Here is a 22481-nt window from a genome sequence, read left to right as displayed (position 1 = left end):
TCCAGTTCACACACTTATCAAGAGAACATCCCTGGTCATCCCTACTACCACTGATCTGGCGGACTCACTAAACACAAACGCTTTGTTTGTAAATGATATCTGAGTGTTGAAGTGTGCCGCTGGCTATCCGTAAATTTAAAAAAGCAAGAAAATGCCATCTGGTTTGCTTGAGTCATTTTCTATTAAGTTATCTTTTTACTTTTATGACAATTGGGTACTTTTTCTTCCACTGACACGCGTGCACACACATTTTCACGTACTGGGGACGAGGAAAGGGCTGCTACCAGGGCTCAGAGCTGTTGATCACATCCCCCCCCCTCTTTTCCCCCCTGCCGGCCTAGTGCCTTGGCTGCCTTGATAGGCTTATTATAGAGGCCCCTATAGCAATAGGTTACAACTTTGAATGGAGCCATTTTGGCCATGCTGAGTGGGGCTCCTATGGAGGTCTAGGCCTCAATGTTTTTTAGTCATTTGCCCAAGTCTGAAACCAACATTTTAACCCTTACCCCTACACTAAAGTGTTCCTCATCTGATCCTTTAAAATCCAGGGATGTCTGCATAGGGTGGTCACTTGAATGCTGGGAACTGCGTGTTTCGAGAGACTCAGAGCCCAGTGGACAGCAGCCTGGCTGACCGTTGATGAGAGGGGGCAGGGGGAGGCTGAATAGCTGGATTGTTCTGTAGCTTTAATTCCTCTGGATCTCTCTAGAACATGCATTCCTATGGAGGACAAACAAAGCACAGAGAGCCACCTGCTCTAGACTGCTCAGCAGCTCGTTATTCCAAAGGCATTTTCATTTCATTAGACATTTCATCATGCTATTCTAGACAGCGTGACCTGACTTTCTCTCTCTCTCTCTCTCTCTCTCTCTCTCTCTCTCTCTCTCTCTCTCTCTCTCTCTGTGTCGTGTGTCTTTAGCTGCATCTGCGCAGGCGCAGGCAGAGGAGCGGCGCAGCCTAGCAGGGAACAGCCCAGTACCTGCATCCCCTGCAACAGCAAACACACCACCCAACACCACTGCAGCGAAGTCTCCCCGACCAGGTAACAAAATATCCCCACCCTGCTGCATCTGAATTGTCACACACAAACAAACAAACAGGGTACATTCATATGCATATATTATGCATACCTTTAGCCTAGGCCTACACAAACCTATACACACCCACCACCAGAACAGCTCGTATGTCTCTCCCATAGCCTCTGCCAGAGTTCCAGTGTGGAGGCTTAGCTAATGTTTGTCATTAACCATGTGGTAAACATGACGATGGCTCAGTAGTCATAAATTAAGCCTACCTTTAATTCATTGCCAAGTAGCCCCACAGGCTTTTATTTATATATATTCATTATCTCATACAGGCTTTTTAACTACAAATCTCATTGTCTGTTACCTGGGTTATAATGAGTGACACTTATCACTCACACGTCACACCGCCATGTCGTTGTGGCTTAATGCCGCATAAACAGTGCTGTCAACTGTTGCAGTAATAAGGTGATGACTCAAAGGGCATTAATGTCATTCATGATGAGCACATCTGCCTGTCAGGTGATTAACTCACGGTGACCCTGCAGCACATCATAATCCACCACTGATTTTTCTGCCCATGCCCACACTATTTCCACTGCATGTGTGTACACACTTATCTGCATCTCTGTGTGCATGCAGTCATTGATGGTGCTGCACTAAGGATAGACGACCGGCTTCGAGTGGCAAAAGAGAGACGAGAGGAGGCCGATAGGCAGCAAGGTAAGAGCTCAGTCTGAATGGTGGGTCCATTTCTATGGGTTGGTCATAATCCATCAACAGGTTCTACTAGCTATTAGCTAAGGTCTCAGGAGTCTGGCCTGTACACCATTCTCTTTAATGGGCCCAGCCTCTGACCCTGACCATTTCATTATTTATCTACTCATTGGATTAGCAACATACACAAGTGAATACATTACAAGTTCCTGTTGAGACAGGAAATACCTTCTATATAGTGGGACTTTACTGGGAGATTTAATTGGGTGATTTTGACCACTGGGCTGGTCACAAAGTAAACAAACCAATGTGTTTTCCCTTTTTCTCTTCACACTGCACGTGCATACATGCCACACCTAAACACACACACGCCTATCCAGCTGCGAAGGACTCTCAGATCCTGGAGAGAGAACGTAAGGCCAAGCTGCAGGTGGAGCGTCAGATGGAGGAGCGCCAGAAGAAGCTGGACGAGCAGCGCAGGAAGGAGGAGCAGAGACGCTCGGCTGTGGAGGAGAAAAGGAAGCAGAAACAGGAGGAAGAGAAGGTACGGGTCCCGGGGGTCCTCCAACACCAGGGTGGCGCTACAGATACAACTCTTGTTTTGTAGACTTTGTGTAGTCAATGGCGTAAATGTGTGCACTAAACTGGAGCATGTCGATATCCATAGTAAGCGAAAATAATGTATTTGAATTGGGACGGGTGAACTGCAGTGACTAATCATATGTGCAGCTATCACGAGTTTACTATATTTTCACTGCTCAGGTTCATGGGATTGTCTGGTATAGCCTAATTGGCAGAGTTAATGCTATGTTAGAGCATGAGTGAACAACTTCAGGAAAGGATGCATACTTTGTTAGTGTTATGAATGAAAGCATCTCCTGTTTTTGCTTCTTTTAATGGGCGTCTGCTGCAGGAAACTCATTCCCTCAGTGTTCTTATTCCAGCCTGATTGGCACTAGTGACCTGTTGCTTTGCACCACTGCTAAGCAGACAAATGCAACTCTACCACCCCGGAACAATCTAGTGTTGGTATAACATATGAAAGACTAAATCGTTTAAAACATATTACAGGGATATGAATCTTTGCTTCAAAGTAGAGCAGACAATTTGGCTTTATCTAACGTTGTCATCACCCCCTCTTGTTTCACTATGATCATATTGTAGTGAACTGTTATTGTCAGACTGAAAACAGCATTTCTCTTTGAGTTACCGACTCACCTCATTCTGGGACGTAGGCTCATATTGTCATTATCCCTTTGACCCTGTTTATTTGGGTTTGGGAGACCTAGAGTATTACTTTGTCATGTGAATGACTTTGCATTCCTCCACCCCCCCCCCCCCCCCCCCCCCCACCCTCTCTCTCTCCTCCTTTCCCCCTCTCTCTCCCCTTCTCTCTCTCCCTCTGTGTACTGCAGGAGCACTATGAGGCAGTGATGCGGCGGACCCTGGAGCGCAGCCAGAGAGTGGAGCAGAGGCAGAAGAGGTGGTCTTGGGGAGGACTCTCAGAATCAGACAACCGATCTGGTAAGGAATCCTCCTCCATACCATTCCACTCTGCTCTATACCATATGGATAGGACTGCTAAGTGTATAGGACTCAAGCATGTGTGTAAGGATTTATGGTTTCCTATTTGTCTGACAGCGGATTCTGAAAAGCACAGGTCGGTTAAAACTTGCTGACTCATCCTCAGTGACTGGCTCGTTATTGGTTTGCTGTCAGCTGGAGTTATGTTGATTAGGCATCGGTATATGTTCTGCGTATGTCCAAGGCTCGCTTAACGGCATTTCTCAACATTTTCTATGTTTTTCTTTTGAAGTCTGAATGCCTCTTTAGTTTAATGACGCATACTCTTAATGTGCAGTGAGCGATAGCATAGCTGCTATATAATATCTCAATCTGTTTTTCTTAAATTTATTGTTCATAATCATATAGGGGACGTATCCCAGACACAGATTAAGCCTAGTCCTAGACATAAAGTGTAATCCAAGAGAATCTCCATTTGAAAGCGCTTAGTCAAGGATTTGGCTTAATCTGTGTAAGGGAATCCGGACCATACTTCATAAAAGCAATGTTCATATTATAGGTTTAAAAAAAAGGATGTCTGTTATCAGGTCATTTGACCCATATGTGGTCTGATCCCAAAGATCCTCATCCGAGTCTTATCATGTGAGCTTGTTTCCTAGCAGCTGTGTTGTGGGCGCTGACTGTCAGAGATGGAAATCTACTGATAGTTGTCAGCCAGCCCTTTTCCTCCTCCTCACTGCCCCTGTGGGCGGTATGTGTCTGCTCCTGTCTCCCCGCTGAGAGACTCTCTTCCCCCCCCCAACCACAGGAGACCCTGACGCAGGTGCCGCCTCTCCAGTATCTATAGTAATCTCACCCGCGTCTCCAGAAAAGCCCCCCAGGACACAACAAAGTGCAGGTTAAACTGGTTGATACCTGTACTGTACCCACAGCAAAGCAGCATGGACTGGCACTGTTATGTTAACCACCAGCCCTTATCTTACTCACTCCCTCACTAATATCTTCCTGGTTCTCCCAGGGATGGGTTGATTTTGCTTATATGCACATGTCTAGGATCAGCTTATCCTGACATTAACCATTAGTGGGGAAAATGTAAGGCTGACCTTAGATCAGCATGTATGGGCAACTTCACTGTCACTTCTGTCCCACAAGCCTGTGGACTTCCTCTTTTTCTTTACTCTCTCACTCACTTTGAAGCATTTCCAGATGAGGTGTCACATGTAGGCTCCGCTCTCTGAGCAGCACTGCTGTTGACTGTTTAACACGTGCCAACTAATGTTAATTTCTTGACTGTTCACCTGTGGTATCTATTCTGTGGATTTTTTTTTTTCTTCTGGCTTTTCAACTCTTATCACTAACTGCTGTGCCTGCCTATGAACTGGAATGGCTTTGGTCTGCTACTTGTTCTGTTATCAAAATGTATTATATTCAGTAGTGCCTTAGTTCAATGTTTGTTTTATACATGGACCCCACTGGTGTAATATGCCCTACAATTGAGACTAAATGAGTGTTGAATGTTGGTTGCAGGTCATTAGGACCCTGCAGAACCCTGTCCTCCACCCCCCCCCCCCCCCCCCCCCTTCCCCTTCTCCTTCTCCCAGTCTCCCATTGGTCAGTCTCCTGTATAACCCCCTCCCTCCGTCTGTCTCTCCCTCCACCCCTTAGTTGACAAGCGCTCCACTTCCACCATGAACCTGAAACAGCTGTCTGAGGCTGGCATCAACAAGCGCCTGTCCTCCTCCTCCGCCACCCTCATCAACTCTCCCGACAAAAGTAAGTCCCCTTTCCACCCTCCTGCGTTCCAGCCTACCCTCTACCCAGCCACCGTGTCAGCCCACAGTTATTGTCACTGCGTTGACCCTCTCCTTCCCGTGTCCAGGAGCTGAGAGACAAGCCAATCAGCGGAACATTAAGAGACTGGTAAACCGATGCCTTGGCTCGCTGTCCCAGACCTCAACCAATGATCAACCCAGCATGAACATGTGATTCCATTGCATCCATTTACTGTTCACTTTCAGTTTTGTAGTGCATTTTGTGACACAGAAGTGTCAAAGAATCATAAGGAGTTGCCCCAAAGCATCAGTGACGCATTTGTGATCTCTTCTATCCTCTTCGGTAGTCTTTGTACTATACCTTCCTAATGCTAATGCAATTCATCCTGGTTTGATTCACAGGGAATTGCATTGTTTCTGACCACCACTGAAAAGAAGAATCATTCTACGTCCAATCGTTCTCTCTCCACAGCTTCCTTTTCCTCCACCGTAGCCAAGATACTTACAATGTTGTCTGTCCTCTCTCGCTATCTGATATTGTTGATTTCTCTCCTCCTTAACCTGTCTCTGTCAAATTCCACTAGCCCGTTTCCTTTTTCACCAGGGTTAGGAACACATTCTGAGAATGTCGGCACATTTTCTTTTGTAATAACGATCCCTGTGACCTTGGGCCTTCCTGTGGTAGGATGATGGGAATTGTAAGACCAACTGCAGCAATATTCCAGTGTGTATGTCCCTCTTAAGTAGAAGGGACAAATTGCTAAGACCAACTACAACAATGTTCCTATGACTGTTATTGTGAAGGAGACGGGAAGAGAAATGGCTGTGTCACTGTTTCACCCTGGGTGTCTACTCGTTGTCTCTCAGGTGCTCGTGTGAGGAGTTCGTCATTGAACCGGTTGCCTAGAAACGACAAAATCGACCTATACACTCAGCCCAATAAGGAAGGCAGGAAAAAGCTTCAGGTGGAACAGACAGGTGCATATTAAGGCCCTCCTTTACATGCTCTACACAACCTCTAATGGGTCTGAGCAACCATTGCCTGGTGTGGCTCTGAGGCTCCTTACAACCCACTGGGCAAAGACTGCAATTCGGTGTCTATTCCACATTGATTCAACCTGTGCCCACTGGGAAGGCCCTCTTTCAGCACAGTAAACGAGTGCCTGAAGATATTTAAGATAATTGATATAGAGTCTTTTAGTTTTTTGCATGTTTCTTAGATCTAGATGAATGTTTTCGTGGAACTGATTAGTTGACCGATGCAGGCTAACACCATGCACTACTGTGGTGCTAGACATCATGTAGCTCTCTATCAAGAGAGAGCCAGTAACCAGATTAGGACCAGTGCAATGGCTGTGTTCCTTCTGCTCACATGGAACATACAGTGCAATTTAGCCACAGTCGACTAACAATTGATTTGTACTGTAATGAGAACAAAATAATGCTAAATAACATTCATGTTGTTCTTGAGGACTTTTAGGGGAGCTTGGCCCGCCCCCTCTGTCCCTGATAGGCTGTAACCCCCCTCTCCTGTCTGTAGGACCCTCCCTGAAGAAGAGAAGCTCCTCCCTTACACGAGCGGGAGGGGGCAAAACGCAAACCCCCTCCAAGCTCGACAAGGGGACTACAGACGACCAAGGTGGCTAGCATGTACCTATTTTATATTCTCGTCGTTGTCTGCATCGCTCGGACGTCCTCTTTTTGTAATAACAAGCACGCATCTCCTCTGACATTTTGTCTTTTAACTCAGTTCGCTAATGTTCAGCTCCTAGCGGTGATTTGTATGCGCCAGCTGGAGAGGTGGTGCTGTGATTGTGAAGTGCAGCAGCCTAGTGCTTCTAAACTTCCAAACCAGCCTTTTCCTCCACTCTTTGCCCCTCTCTCTACACGTGTGCTCTTTTCCAGCCAACACCGCGCACACTTGTCTGTCTGCCTCTCGACAGCCTCTAACCTACCGCCCGACTCCTGTGTCTCCGTCTATCCCTGGTCTCTACCAGGGACTCTCTGGTCCTCGTGTCGCTAACTCACCTCACTCCTTTATCTTTCTCGAACAGATCCCTCCTATATTGTTGCTCACCGCTGTGTTTTTTTGCTCCCAGATAATCTTGTCTTAACCTCGCTCTCTCTCGGAGCTGCTATAAACCAGAAATGCCTCCTTTGTGCTGACTAACACAATGTTTTGTTTGTTGGTCACAATCGGTTTGTTGTTTTCCCTGCAGATGACGTATGTAAGCAGAGGATTTGACACGTGTGGTCTCGTGCCCCTGCGGTGTATGTCAGTGCCATCCCACTGTAGCTAGTGTCTAGAGAGCACTAGCATGGCCACTGACTGTCCTTGTTGAAATGCTGTGCTACTACTACTAACTGTGTTGTATGCCTATGTGTTAACCATATCTCACTCCATCTGTCCATACTGTATATTTATTGTAGTCATTTTGAAAAGCGACAATCTCATTTGCGTTCGTTCTTTTTCCCCAACGCAGTTTAAGCCAAAACCACGCCCCATTATTCAGAGGGGTGTTCAACAATGCTTTGAGCGCTCCAAGTCCGGAAGTGAATATCTCCGTGGTGTGAAATTTCAGTCACTGATTAATAACGTTTGCCCTTTTATTTTCAAGATTGAAAAATATACTAACATGATGTTGTGGACCGAGCTAGCAGTTTGTATCCCTTAACGCTCAGACCGATTCAATGGCTGTAGCATAGCGTATTCGACTGAATGATTTAGCTAATAAATATTTGAGGAATTATGAATAGTAAGCATACGCTTTCACCTGATAGACTACTTATGATAATATAACTTCAAATACGGAGCTAGTAATGTTAATTAGCCTAGGTTAACCTTGCTGACCTTAAATTGAGGGAATTCAGCAGAGTTCTGAGACATTTTTACAACCCATTGAAACTCTGAAAATAAATACATGGGCAAATGTTACCAAACATCATGATGATGGTAATAGGCCTGCATTATGGTGGTTGTTAAATTACACTTTCCATCCTTAACTTGGAAGGTCACTGTCTCCACGCTGATCACCTGTGAGTGAGACACCGCTAGCTAGCCAATGGGAGCGTAGTAGAACGCTCCTCTGAATAACGGGACGTGGTTTTGGCTTAACTGCGTTGGGGAGAGAGAATACGCATCTCATTTACAGGGCAAATTGTTTCTCAGTGCTGTGATGTTTTGTGAGACTTAATGCAGTGTTCAAATATCCTTCAGCCTTTCAGTTTGAGTCAATAAGATAATCTTTGAACGTCTCATACTGAGTTAGAAGAATCCCACAACGAGACATCCATGTCTGTCCTTAAAAGCTGAATCCCTTCATTAACTAGACAGGGGAAAACTCTCCCGTTCCTAACCATGTTCCCTGGATGACCCTGTCCTATAATCAGTCTGGAGCTCTGTGACTGACAGTTGAAGGGGCTGGCCCACTCTACCTGTAACACATTAGTCTGTCTGAAAAAGACATCCACTCTGTCAGGGAGCCTGAAGGAGGCCTCGATGGAAGTCCCTTCATCCAAAGTGCCAAAAAGGAAACAGCGCTTATAGCCCATTTTTTACTTTTACCTTTCTGTTTTTGTTTTTCATCCTTTTGTTACTGGGTTTCCAATGGAACCAAAGGGGAACTGTATTCTGTCATTGCATGAGATCAAGAGCTCTCGGTTTTTACTGTCCGACTCACGGTCTCCCGATAACGTGCATAAGTGATCGGTACACCACTGTCTTTTTAAATGCGGTGGGCAGGGCATAGAATTACTGCCTTAGATTGGCATTTTCCATTTGACTTTAAATTCTTGTTCTTCCCAAAACAAAGCACTGAGTCTGTACAGTAGAAACCTAAGAGTACTTGCGCACTCTTACGTTGAGCCCTTACCTCTATGTTCCCTGCCCTCCCTATCTACCCCATAGCACACACCCTTTCCTGTCTGGACTAAGCTCACTAACACCCTTTTTATCCCTTCTGCACCAGGGACACACCTTAATTTGACCTCATTGTACCTCACTTGTAGTCCTCTTCAGTTGCTCGACAATCACTCTGGGTCTGTCTCAATACTTTTTCATGGCTTCCTTTCCTGGTCTCTTTGTCCTCATGACCACTGGGTGGAATGGTGATAGGACTAGGTTTCCACAGGGAAGCCATTCAAGACTATTGCGACACGGCTTCGTTTATTATGTTTATTCTCTCCTTTTATGAGTGGAAATCACATGGTGACCCCCCCCCAAAACCCCATTCCGCCCCTTTCTGTTGACCCTCACCCCCCCCTCCTCCTATCGCCTCCTTCTTTATCTTGTTTTGGCTCCATTTTTTGGGGGGGGTTCCGCTCATGCTGGCCGTGTAGCTCGCAAGCCCCTGGCGAGCCCCGTGGACGGAGGGTTCCTCAGTCGCCTGCTCACCCCCACCCAGGCCTCACTAGCTAGGAGCAAGAGCGCCGCTGCCCTGTCGGCCGAAGGAGGCGATGCCCCAGGTAACCCCCACAGAGGAGACCCCCTTTAGAGCTTGAGGACTCAGCAATTAACAGGGACCCCCCCAACCTTGCTTCTGGCCTCCATCATATCACTAGCTACAGTATACGATAAGAGCCTGAAATCCACACCCCTGCCCCCATTACATCATTACCTAATAGCTATAAAACACCCAGATCTCCCCCCACCCCAGGACCATATTATGTCACTAGGTATATAGAAATATATCTCTCTAGCCCAGGCCCCTGCTGCTGGCTAGGCAAATCCTTTGAAGCAATCTGTGCCCCCTTGTTGTTTTTGGTGGTGGTTGCTGTACAGTGGTGGCTGAAGGTTATAGTCCTATGGTTTCAATGTTGAGGGGCCCTGCTTGCTTAATGGTACAGAACTTGCTTTACAGTAAAAGTACACTCGTGATCACAAGGTTGTGTATACATATGTAGATTTGCGCCACACACAAGCACTGCTCACATGCACTTAGCTCAGACACAATTGTCTGAGGATGGGGCCCTGGGAAACAGGGCCCATGCTGGAGGCTTTGCACTAAGCTGCTTTCTTGTGGGCCCAGTGCTTGTTGCGTGAGAGAGAATGAGTGTTGTGGTGGTTGTGTGCTGGTAACTAGTAATGATCTCAGGGAGCTGGGGACTTTCCTAGAGGAGCTTCTGCTCCAATCCCTGTTACAACTCTATTCTATTAGTACACTGCCTGTCGAATACCTGTTACAGAATGCATAGTTCAGCTGGTCTTACTAATTTGACCTAAAGGTAGTTCAGCCCAGGTCATTGACTTCCGTTGACTTGCAACACCGGTGATTAGAAAGCTATTTGTTAATATCTAATGTGCTGTCATGGGAATACGTCACCATGAGGAAGTGCAGAAGCTATGAGATGTCTTCCATACTACTTAGGGGTCTTTTGATCCCTATCTAGAGGCTCTTCCTCTGCTTACCTAATGGACTTAATCCCCTGATCACATATCCTGGGCTGAACCCATTAACCCTATGCTCTGAGATGGCTTGTTGAACATGGTTGAGTGGCCTGGTTGGCCTGCCATGTGCTGCATAGTGTCGTAACGAGGTGCTGATTTGACAGCTGTGCGGTGCGTATTGAGACACGTTAGCTGGTATGGCTTCCCTCCCCACTAATAATTATAGCCCCCAGAAACATGACGTGACAGTTTATGGACAGGGAGTGTTAATTTCAACAGCACATCCTTTATCTCTGCTGCTCATTCAGTAACCTATCAGAATGAGTTACAGAGCATATCTGGGAGTAGGGACTGGCAGGGTGAGCAAGATCCCTGGGCCTCCCGATTACCACTGCTAATCCCCCAATCTGACACAGCAAGCACCCAGCTACAGTAGTAAGAACTAGTGTCCCAAACCACAGACCAGCTTACACTGGCTCTCTATGAAACACTGTCACTCAGGTTTTCTCATTAACACCCTTTTTAGAGAGGCTAGCTACTCCATGTGGGTCAGAAATTGACTAGCCAGGTAAGCCAAATATACTGGAGTACTCCATGGTGTAGCTGACAGTGTGCATACAGAATTCTCCCTGAAGGACTTCTGTCATGTATTCTACTGTTTTGATTTGGATTGAATTCAAGGTGGAAGGAATAGTAGCACTGGTGTACTAGGCTAAGCCCTAAAATACTCTTTAAAACAGGAAATGCTGATATGCCTGAAATGATCAAATGTTATTTTTTTCAACGAATGGGTACCAACCATTAACGTCATCCTCCAGCATTTGCGGTGCTTCTAGAATAGTGTGTGTGAGTGCGGTCAGCTTGTGCTGCGATGGTGGTGGGTTGTGTGCACTGTTTGCTGTGGCGGTGTGCTCAGTGCCGTGTTGTCAATGTGTTCAGCTTTGTGCAGCACCAGAGCTTTAGAACCAATCAGAGGATGTCAGTCTCTCTGTCTCCCCCCTCCAGCCCTGCCACTGCCAGCCTAGCCCTGATGCTTCAGCAACCAACCTTGTGCTACCAGTGCATAATCTAACAATATGCCATGTTGTTTTGTGCTCTTATCCCCGAACCATCTTCTTTCTACTTTTATCTTCTCCATCTCTCTATCTCTCTCTCTCCATGCCTCTGCTTTGCTCACCCAACTCTGCTGCTTTTACCCATGCTCCCATTGGCTGGTTTCCCTGCCCTGCGATGACTGTGTCCTTTACCAGAGTGTCACCTGTGTCCTCGCTCAGCCTCGGCCAGCCCCCTGCACCCGGTGCAGCGAGGACCTCTGCGCAGCCGCAGTATCGACCGGCAGAAGAGCGCCACCCTGCCTACCTCCGCCTCGGCAGACCAAGTGGACCCCTCACTGGTGAGACCTCATAAATGTGGAAGACAGAATTGGCATGAATGGAGGTATGGAAGACAGACTTATTAACGGAATAGACATGGGATCTGGTGCATGTGTCGAGCACTAAGAATGGCAAAGCCGAGCACTTTAACACCTGATAGGGTTGGGTGTAGCTAGTGTGTTCATGTCCATGGTGGCAAACTGATAATTTTTATTTTAACTAGGCAAATCCGTTAAGAACGTTGTTGTGTCTCCACTGTGTAAATGTATCGCCATAGTAGCCAGTGGAAATACAGTAGCTACATGTCTCTGCATTCTCAGTAAGTACACAGTCCACAGTGGCAGTGTATGCTATGTAAATGTGTGTGGGGTATCTTTCCCAGAAGCCCGTATGACACCAGGATAAAGTTACAGGAACAAGGTGCTTAAAGCCATGATAACACTATCTCTTCGAGCCTGCAATGATACGGTGTCAGGAAAATAAATCCTGTGGACAAATGGTACTGGTTTTATATGCACACATCCTGTATGATTTGCCAGTTAAAGCAGCCCTGTGGGTTATCCATCCACGATATTGATCTGAGAGCGGTGTTCTCTCAGGATCACATTGCTATCCCACGGCTCAGACCGAGTCTGAATTGAATCCTTTTTTTATTGTCCATTGGGGTGAAAAGCTTTGTTCACTAGAGGAGGTCGTTGCTCACTCTTGCTGCATTAGAGATATCTACCAAACAAGTAAATAAGATGCAACTATACTGCATTCAAGATTTAGTCCCTAAGTAGAGTAATTGGGCATTAGCAGCATCATGTTGGCCTCGAGACGTGTTCCATGAGCCTGTGGGAAGCTCTTTGATTGGTTCAGTGTCCTCCACTGCCTGGCTCTCTCTCCCTCCCTGCCCTTCCTCCATGGTCCTTCCTGCATATGAAGTAGCGCTATTGTCTCAGAAAAAGACAAAGGAGCCGCAATAGGCCGAGTACAGTAGTGAATTGGAGCGGCTGGGTCAGGCAATGCAAAGCAGGACAGACCGACAGAGCGAGCAGGCCACACCGTGAGCCTGCCCGGGGCTGCGTCTCAATAGCCTGAGGTGGCTTCCTCTCCTCGTCTCCTTTGCGATTTTCCTCCGACTATGAACAACTGGACAGGTGAAAGCCAATTCCTGGTAGGTAGCCTCTATTGTTTTGACCCAGTCTGTGTTTTTTTTAAGATCAGCAAGGATAAATGGGAGGATAAGGAGATGAAGCTGTGGGTGTCCTATTCAAGGAGAGATGGTTCACAGTACAGCCTACAAAAGAGATTGCAGAGAGAGACAAAGACACTTGTGTAGGTATCTCGCCAAAGCTTTGCAGGGGACAGCTCTAAGCTAGGGAGATGGTATGTGAAGAGAAAATTGGTGATATCCAGAATACACGTTAAAGGGAGTCATGCTGCTTCTATGATGCGGGCCGACATGCCAGTGTCTTTGCGTGTGTGCTTGTCCATGCACTCATCCTCTGAGTGATTGGCTAGTGTACATCTCCTTCAGTGTGTGTGTGTGTGGACGGAGGGTACTCTGTGTGGTGAAATGGATAGGTGACGGCGCTTCCTCTTATGAAGCCATCCCTCTCTTTCAGTCTCTTCTCCACACACCACCTCTCCTCACAGAATGATTATCATACAGTGCATGCACTTTGCCTTCTCTGCTTTTGGAAAGCTTTGAAAGCTATTTCTATCCCACATAAAACAAATGGTCTAGAACTAAATGCACACTCTCTGGCTTTTACGGTTTCTTTCTTAAGCAGTTTTCAGACAAACCAATGATAAGTACACAGGCACGCATGCGACACACACACACCAGGGTTTCCGTTAACTGGCTTTTTTGGCTGATTAAAAAATAAATAATGATGTAGATATATTAGAAAATAAATCAAATGTACAATTGACTGGGAGGAAAAAAACCACATTGTGAAATAAAGCTATTTAGCCTAATTGATTTGAAATACCAGTCGATGTAAATACATTTGACCGGTCATGCTTATCGGTCTATAGGTTACTATGAATAAAATTGTGGAATTAAATTGCAGTGTGTGTACAGTATATTCGTTATGCATCTTAGGCCATATGCATTTTGAAAACATATACTTAATTGTTTGAAAAAAACGTTTTACCACATATTATTGGGGCGGCAGGTAGCCTAGTGGTTAGAGCCTTGGGTTGCTGGATAGAATCCCTGAGCTGACAAGGTAAAAAATCTCTCCTGCCCCTGAACAAGGCAGTTAACCCACTGTTCCCTGCAGGCCGTCATTGTAAATAAGAATTTGTTCTTAACTGACTTGCCTAGTTAAATCAACTAAAATAAATTGAGCTATGTCTTGTGTCAAAGTAGCCTAGCCAAATTCCACCATATCCTTGGACTCGTGGAAGCACTTAGTTTATATAAAATGTATTTCCTTGTCCTGCAGCCAAAGGCATAATCCTAGTCATATTAGCAACCAATGCTAGGTGTTGCATATTAGATCTCGCTTCTCCATTTTCTTCTGTCACATGTCTGATACCCTTTTGAGGCACTTTTGAGGTGTTTTCCTGCTAATTGTGTTATGGAATGAAAATTTGTGTAGCCTACTAATATTTTATCAACATTTAAAGCTGAACTTTCTGATTTGTTTTAACCTCATTGTTTTTTAACTGTTATTTTTATGTAGCCTAGGCCAACTGGTTGTATGAATTTGGCATCCATTGTCCCACAACTGTCCCAGAGTCTGTATTGGAATAGTCCATTTTTTTCTCAACAAGCTGACCAATAGAAGAGGCTGACTTGTCTAATAAGTCCGATAGTAGGTTGACATGGTCTAGTGACTTTGCTATTCGTTTGTCATCTTGTTGGCTGAGGAAAAGTAAATGTTAGAATAACTGTCCACATCTTCAAAGTGCGTATCAGAATTCAGTAAGAAGAACCGCACATCGTTGCATCCTCTAATGTTCTGTTAATATGAATTACTGTAACCTAAATGTGATTTGCATATGGGACTGGTAAACTTCTCAAATATCCGGTGAATTAAATTGCTGCTGGTCAAATGTCAAGCTCCACATTTTCCCAACAGAAACCCTGATATACTGCTCTGGAAAGAATTTAGAGACCACTGCAAAATTCACTTTCTCTGGTTTTACTACACTGCTAAAAAAAATAAAGGTAACACTAAAATAACACATCCTAGATCTGAATGAATTAAATATTCTTATTAAATACTTTTTTCTTTACATAGTTGTCAGCACATTCAACTATCACACAAACATTATCAATGGAATTCAAATTTATCAACACACGGAGGTCTGGATTTGGAGTCACACTCAAAATTAAAGTGGAAAACCACACTACAGGCTGATCCAACTTTGATGTAATGTCCTTAAAACAAGTAAAAATTAGGCTTGGTACTGTGTGTGGCCTCCACGTGCCTGTATGACCTCCCTACAACGCCTGGGCATGCTCCTGATGAGGTGGCGGATGGTCTCCTGAGGGATCTCCTCCCAGACCTGGACTAAAGCATCCGCCAACTCCTGGACAGTCTGTGGTGCAACGTGGCGTTGGTGGATGGAGCGAGACATGATGTCCCAGATGTGCTCAATTGGATTCAGGTCTGGGGAACGGGCGGGCCAGTCCATAGCATCAATGCCTTCCTCTTGCAGGAACTGCTGACACACTCCAGCCACATGAGGTCTAGCATTGTCTTGCATTAGGAGGAACCCAGAGCCAACCGCACCAGCATATGGTCTCACAAGGGGTCTGAGGATCTCATCTCGGTACCTAATGGCAGTCAGGCTACCTATGGCGAGCACATGGAGGGCTGTGCAGCCCCCCAAAGAAATGCCACCCCACACCATGACTGACCCACCGCCAAACCGGTCATGCTGGAGGATGTTGCAGGCAGCAGAACGTTCTCCACGGCATCTCCAGACTGTCACGTGCTCAGTGTGAACCTGCTTTCATCTGTGAAGAGCACAGGGCGCCAGTGGCGAATTTGCCAATCTTGGTGTTCTCTGGCAAATGCCAAACGTCCTGCACGGTGTTGGGCTGTAAGCACAACCCCCACCTGTGGACGTCGGGCCCTCATACCACCCTCATGGAGTCTGTTTCTGACCGTTTGAGCAGACACATGCACATTTGTGGCCTGCTGGAGTCATTTTGCAGGGCTCTGGCAGTGCTCCTCCTTGCACAAAGGCGGAGGTAGCCGTCCTGCTGCTGGGTTGTTGCCCTCCTACGGCCTCCTCCACATCTCCTGATGTACTGGCCTGTCTCCTGGTAGCGCCTCCATGCTCTGGACACTACGCTGACAGACACAGCAAACCTTCTTGCCACAGCTCGCATTGATGTGCCATCCTGGATGAGCTGCACTTACCTGAGCCACTTGTGTGGGTTGTAGACGCCGTCTCATGCTACCACTAGAGTGAAGGCATCGCCAGCATTCAAAAGTGACCAAAACATCAGCCAGGAAGCATAGGAACTGAGAGGTGGTCTGTGGTTATCACCTGCAGAACCATTCCTTTATTGGAGGTGTCTTGCTAATTGCCTATAATTTCCACTTGTTGTCTATTCCCATTTGCACAACAGTATGTGAAATTTATTGTCAATCAGTGTTGCTTCCTAAGTGGACAGTTTGATTTCACAGAAGTGACATTGACTTGGAGTTACATTGTGTTGTTTAAGTGTTCCCTTTATTTTTTTGAGCAGTGTATTTATAGATATGTGTTTGGGTAAGAAACACTTTTATTCTATAAACTACTGACATTTCTCCCAAATTCCAAATAAAAATATTGGTCATTTAGAGCATTTATTTGCAGAAAATGGTCAAAATAACAAGGATGCATTGTTGTCAGACCTTAATAAAAAGAAAATAAGTTTAATATTCATTTTTAAACAACACAATACTGTTTTAACTTAGGAAGAGTTCAGAAATCAATATTTGGTGGAATTTTCAATCCACAGCTTTCTTGTCATGCTCTTCACCAGTCTCACATTGATTCCAGCCTTGCTGAAGCACCCCCAGGTCATCACGGATCCTCAACCAAATTTCACTGTGGCTGGTAGGCCTCGCCAGGTATCGCACCCGCTGTGAAATTTGGTGGCGGATCGGTGATGATCTGGGGGTGCTTCAGCCAAGCTGGAATCGGGCAGATTTGTGAAGGACACATGAATCAAGCCACTTACAAGGTTGTCCTGGAAGAAAAAGTGCTTCCTTCTGCTCCGACAATGTTCCAAAATTCTGAGGATTGGTTTTTCCAGCAGGACAATGCGCCATGCCTCACAGCCAGGTCAATCAAGGTGTGGATGGAAGACCACCAGATCAAGACCCTGTCATGGCCAGCCCAACTCCAGACCTGAACCCCATTGAAAACCTCTGGAATGTGATCAAGAGGAAGATGGATGGTCACAAGCCATCAAACAAAGCCGAGCTCCTTGAATTTTTGCGCCAGGAGTGGCATAAAGTCACCCAACATCAATGTGAAAGACTGGTGGAGAGCATGCCACGTGGTGATGAAAATCAACGTTATTCCACCAAATATTGATTTAAGTTAAAACATTCGTATTAGTATTGTGTTTAAAAATGGAAATTAACTTATTTTCTTTGCATCATTCGAGGTCTGACATCTTTTTTTGTTATTTTGACCAGTTGTCATTTTCTGCAAGTAAATGCTCTAAATGACTATTTGTATTTGGTAGAAATGTTGTCAGTTTATAGAATAAAACAAAAACATTTTCATTTCACCCAAACACATACCTATAAATGTCAATTCAGAGAAACTGATCATTTTAGTGGTTGTACAGTTATTTTTTCCAGAGCTGTGATATATATTCTGAACAAAAATATAAACACAACATGCACTTCTTTTTTTTTTTTCTCAGTTAATAGAAAATCAGTCAATTTGAATAAATACGTTAGGCCATAATTTATGGATTTCACATGACTGGGCAGGGGCGCAGCCACTTGGGAGCCAGGTCCACCCACTCGGGAGCCATGCCCAGCCAATCAGAATTAGTTTTCCCCACAGTAGAGCTTTATTACAGACAGAAATAATCCTCAGCATCCCCCGTCAGACAATCCCGCATGTGAAGAAGCCGGATGTTAAGGTCCTGGGCTGCCGTGGTTACACGTGGTTGTGAGGCTGGTTAGACGTACTTACAAACTCTCTAAAATGACGTTGGAGGGGGCTCAAAAGAAAAAAAAGAAATAAACATTACATTCTCTGGCAACCGCTCTGTTGGACATTCCTGCAGTCAGCATGCCAATTCCATGCTCCCTCAAATCAGTGGCAATGTGTTGTGACAACTGCACATTTTATAGTGGCCTTTTTATTGTTCCCAGCACAAGGTGCACTGTGTAATGATCATGCTTCATAATGTTACACCTGTCGGGTAGATTGATATCTTGGCAAAGGAGAAATGCTCACTAACAGGGATGTAAACAAATGTGTACACAATTTGATAACAAAAAGCTTTTTGTGTGTATGGAAAATGTCTGCTCTTTTACAGTATTTCAGCTCATGGAAAATGGGACCAACACTTTATATGTTGCATTTGAAAATGTTGGTTTGTGTGTGTGTAGTACCAGTCAAATTTTGGATGAACTTGCTGCGCCATCAGCATGTTTTTCAGACCCCCGTCCCGTGGCATGTGGGCTTTTTAAAAATAGATGCATTTGAAACAGACAGGCCCACACGGTAACCTTCACAGTGACTGTCAGTCCTGTGACATTATTTAAAGGCTGATGTGTGCTGCAGTGGGGATGGGAGGGAGACTGTCCATGACACAGACCACATGGGAGGGAGACTATCTCATGGATCAGGTGGTATCTGGTCACTCCATGTTTATTGACCCACTTGTGTTCCACTGTGTTCTCATGAGGGATTTTAGTGGTGGGGCGCCATTATGCACTTAACGTGGAAACAAAATACATGACAGATTTTTCGGCCATTGAAATGCTTGGGCGGGCTGCCTAAACGTTCTGTCAAGCCGACTAATTCCAGTGTTTTTAATTGTAGAACATTTTTGGGGGGATTAAATAAACACTCCGTGTAAACCGTAATGACTAAAACCAGATGGATTTATGTACCCCCATGCCACACACACCACCTAAGCCCCTTTTGATCCAGATAAAACCCTGCATGACACGAAATGAATAAAATGTTATAGCCTACATGTAACTTTTTATATTAGATTAAAAAAATTAAATGTGTCATTTTAGGAATGATAAAATATAACATTTGGAGGATCTGACGTAATGGACTGAATCGTCCCTCTTCTCTCACTATCTCTTTGTGGAACGACAGAAGGAGAAAAGGTTCTCATCGCCCGGAGGGAAACGTCCCGCCTCGCCCTCCAACATCGCGGGACGCCACCGCTCGCCCTCCCCCGCCCCCCCTCCCAGCGAGCAAGAGAACCCCCTCCCCCAGTGCAAAGTAAGACACCACATCTCTCCCTGAGAACGTTTGAAGTATATCCAATATTTTCTGTGTTTAATTGTGTACTGTTGATATTGCTCAGCTGTTGGATAATTTATAAAACCGTCATTAATCTTGTCTCCCCTTTACAGGCCAAGCCCACGTAACCGTCCCTCGTCACCTGGGGGTATCAAACATCGCCCCTCATCCCCTCAGTTTAGCTCGGCCAAGCCCCCGTCCCCCCAGCCCACCTCGGCCAAACCTCCACCCATCCAGAGACCGGCCCTCACCCCCACCGGCCCCCCAACCCTGCGGAAGAGGGACTCCAAGCCAAAGGACCTGTGTCCCATCCAGCCTGTGGTGCACCAGTCCCCAGAGGCTCCCCAGACCAGCACAACACCCACCCCTACTCATACCACCTCCAGTAAGACCAAAGACAAGGACGGTGAGTGAAGAGGACCTCCAACCTCACTGAGATCACATTTCTCTCTAGGCTGAGTTAGCCATTTCCTTCTGTCAGTACCACAGTCATGACATAAGGCTAAAATCTCACTCACTTGCATAAGGACCTTGTCGTGCTCTGATCAAGCAGGAAAAAACACCAGTCTCATAGTCTTGAGACTCACTTTCATCTGATAATGAGAGCCAGGGCCTGTACTGTGAGTCCCTGAAGCAGTGGGTTGGAAACCCTGTACTATATGTGAACTGAGTAATAAAGAACATCTGTTTGGCTCATAGTAGCCTCTGCTCTGTCCTCCATCCTGATGTATATAAATCTATAGCTTAATTCCTAAGTTTCACCAGTGTGTTTAGTGTGTTCCTCTGCTGTTCATTAGCAAGGGAAACTGACATGGCAGCAGCAGAAAGTTGGTCTGTAGCTAGCTGTAAATTCTCTGTGGACCAGCACAGCCATTAACTCCCTCCCAGCCGTAGTTACATCCTGTTAGCCCTAGAGATGTCTCGTGCCCCCTTCTGGTGAGAGTCCTGTACTACTACTGTAGAACTCATTAGGAGAGGGTTAATGGATACTGCGTGTGCTGCAGGGACTCGCTGCTATCAATAGGATTGTCTTCAGTAGGACACAGAAAGCTCTTTATGACCAGCAGCCACAGACTGTCATTTGAAATCAGATCCCAACCTTTGTTTCTCTCTCTTGCTCCCTCTTTCTCTATCTTTTTCATCGATCTCCCTCCCTCAACCTATAGTTCTCATTCTCCTCTCAATGTGCTCTATAGTAGTAGAGTTCTATATGGAGTGTTTGATGCTATGGCTCCTGTATCTTGTAGGCTATGCTTTGAAACTTGGTTATTAGTGAACCAATATATTAGCTAAGATTGGTCGAACTAAACTCTTGTGTGTCTCCTCTCTGGCTCTTAGACAAGTCCATGGCGGGCACCAACTCTGCTGCAGAGGCTGCCATGATCCTGGCCGAGAACCGTCGTCTAGCGAGGGAGAAGAAGGAGAGGGAGGAGGCACTCCGAGTTCTGAGAGAGGAGGAGGAGAAGTGAGGAACCAGGCGAGGCTACTATAATCTCTTTCTCTCTCTGGGGGGAAATTGACCGGCCATATCTCGTTATCTATAGGCTGAGGAAGGAGGAGGACAAACGCTTGGCCGAGGAGGATCGGTTGAAACGCCTGGAGGAGGAGAAGAGGCTGGCGGAGGAGAGGAAGAAGAAAGAGGAGGAGGACGCTCTTATGGCGGAGGCAGACAGAGAAAGACTGGAGGAAGAGGAGGCCGTGAGACAGGCTGAGCTACAGAAAGAGGTACGGACAAATGCTTTTAGTCTTGTGTTGATCTAATTGATTGTCTGCTTGTGTGATTGGCAACATGTTTGTCCAATCACAGCGTGAAGAGGCGGAGGCACAGGCTGCAATTGAGGCAGAGAAGGTCCGCATTGAGAGAGAGAGGGTCATGGCCCAGAACCAACAGGAACGCATGGAGAGGAAGAAGGTGGGTGGAGAATCACCGTTTCAGCTTGTACACTTTATCATACACACTGTATGCATTCACTATGGTCTCCGTAACATGTTCATTATATACATTAAGTATGCACACTCAGTGAAAATACCCCCTACATCCACTCACTATATACCAACACTTGAGTTTTAAAGCAGTCCAATCAAATCGACTGTCATTAACTTGTATTACATTACATTGAGTGTCTGCAGGGTGTAATTTGCCAGCGGTTCTTGACATGAACCGTCCTGTCACTCTTACTTACAGCGAATTGAGGAGATCATGAAGAGAACCAGAAAAGGGGACCTAGAAAAAGTGAGTTCACATTTCTCAAGCTCTGATCTCTCCATGGCAACGGGAATTTCTCCAATACTTAAGTCAGTCGCCTTGGATAAGAACACCCAGTAGTCCTTGCACCTACTTGTTGATGGATATTTTGACCAGTACTCTGTTAATGTGTCCTGTTTAGAGAGATTATGATGAGGGAGACGAGGAGGGTGACGAAGAAGAAGCCAAGGGTAACTGTCCACCATCCGTGTGTACACTGAATGGCCTGTCTGTTTGCACAGACACCACTCCCTCTGTGTACGTGTACAAATTGAGTCATCTGCTTGTTTCGTCTCCGCAGACGACGAGTCAGCCCAGACCGGAGATGTCGCCATGGAGACGGACTGCATGGACGAGGGGCGTGGCCTGACCCGCAGTGAGCCAATGGGAGAGCGTAGGGAGCCGCTGGGCAGCGTGAACTGGAAGCCAGAGGCGGACGACAAGGAGAACAACAACGGAACCAGCGCCGAGGAGCCCCTGGCTGTTAAGTATGACACAAAAACACACTCCCAAATACATGAAGCACAATGAAACTGATGTAGGACTATTTTGGCTTTAAGTGTCTCTTTCACTTACTCACTCGACGCCTTCCTTATACTGACTGGCTCTCTCCCTCCCCTTCCAGTCCAGTGCCTAAGGGTCGCCTGGTAGAAGGCTCGGAGTTCCTGAACGAGGACTCTAACAAGCTGGCCCCGGGGCTCAACGGTAAGCCTGGCCCCTGGAGCTTCGAGGAGCTCATTGACCTGGGTGTCAACTCCAAGGGCCGGCCCCTCATCGATGCAGAGGGCCGCAACCAGGGCCTCATTGACTGTGACGGGGGTCCCGAGGGGCCCAGGGTGGCCTTCGAGGACAAGGGGATCCCCGTGGCCACCCTCCACCCCTCCAGCCAGCCTATCGAAGCACTGTCAGGTGAGAGAAAAGTGCTTTGGCAACTAAACTGGTTGTATAGTTGATTTACTGTAACTGTACGTGTTGTGTAGAAAAGTAAATAGC

General features: G+C 46.2%; 1 protein-coding gene across 1 annotated transcript in view; it reads left to right on the top strand.

Moving 5' to 3' along the window:
- Positions 1-22481, top strand: part of LOC109864725 (ensconsin) — a 37653-nt gene that overhangs the window by 11699 nt on the left and 3473 nt on the right. The window contains 18 exon segments of the mRNA XM_031798597.1: positions 920-1042; positions 1665-1745; positions 2120-2283; positions 3155-3263; positions 4929-5036; positions 9374-9499; positions 11672-11799; positions 12769-12798; positions 19094-19191; positions 19193-19222; positions 19357-19649; positions 20582-20708; positions 20788-20968; positions 21051-21155; positions 21429-21476; positions 21631-21679; positions 21790-21976; positions 22114-22397. Of these exon segments, the coding sequence (XP_031654457.1) occupies positions 920-1042; positions 1665-1745; positions 2120-2283; positions 3155-3263; positions 4929-5036; positions 9374-9499; positions 11672-11799; positions 12769-12798; positions 19094-19191; positions 19193-19222; positions 19357-19649; positions 20582-20708; positions 20788-20968; positions 21051-21155; positions 21429-21476; positions 21631-21679; positions 21790-21976; positions 22114-22397 (2271 nt within the window).

This window comes from Oncorhynchus kisutch, linkage group LG19, assembly GCF_002021735.2.
Source record: "Oncorhynchus kisutch isolate 150728-3 linkage group LG19, Okis_V2, whole genome shotgun sequence".
Classification (NCBI taxonomy): domain Eukaryota; kingdom Metazoa; phylum Chordata; class Actinopteri; order Salmoniformes; family Salmonidae; genus Oncorhynchus; species Oncorhynchus kisutch.
This window is presented reverse-complemented; position numbering and strand designations above follow the sequence as displayed.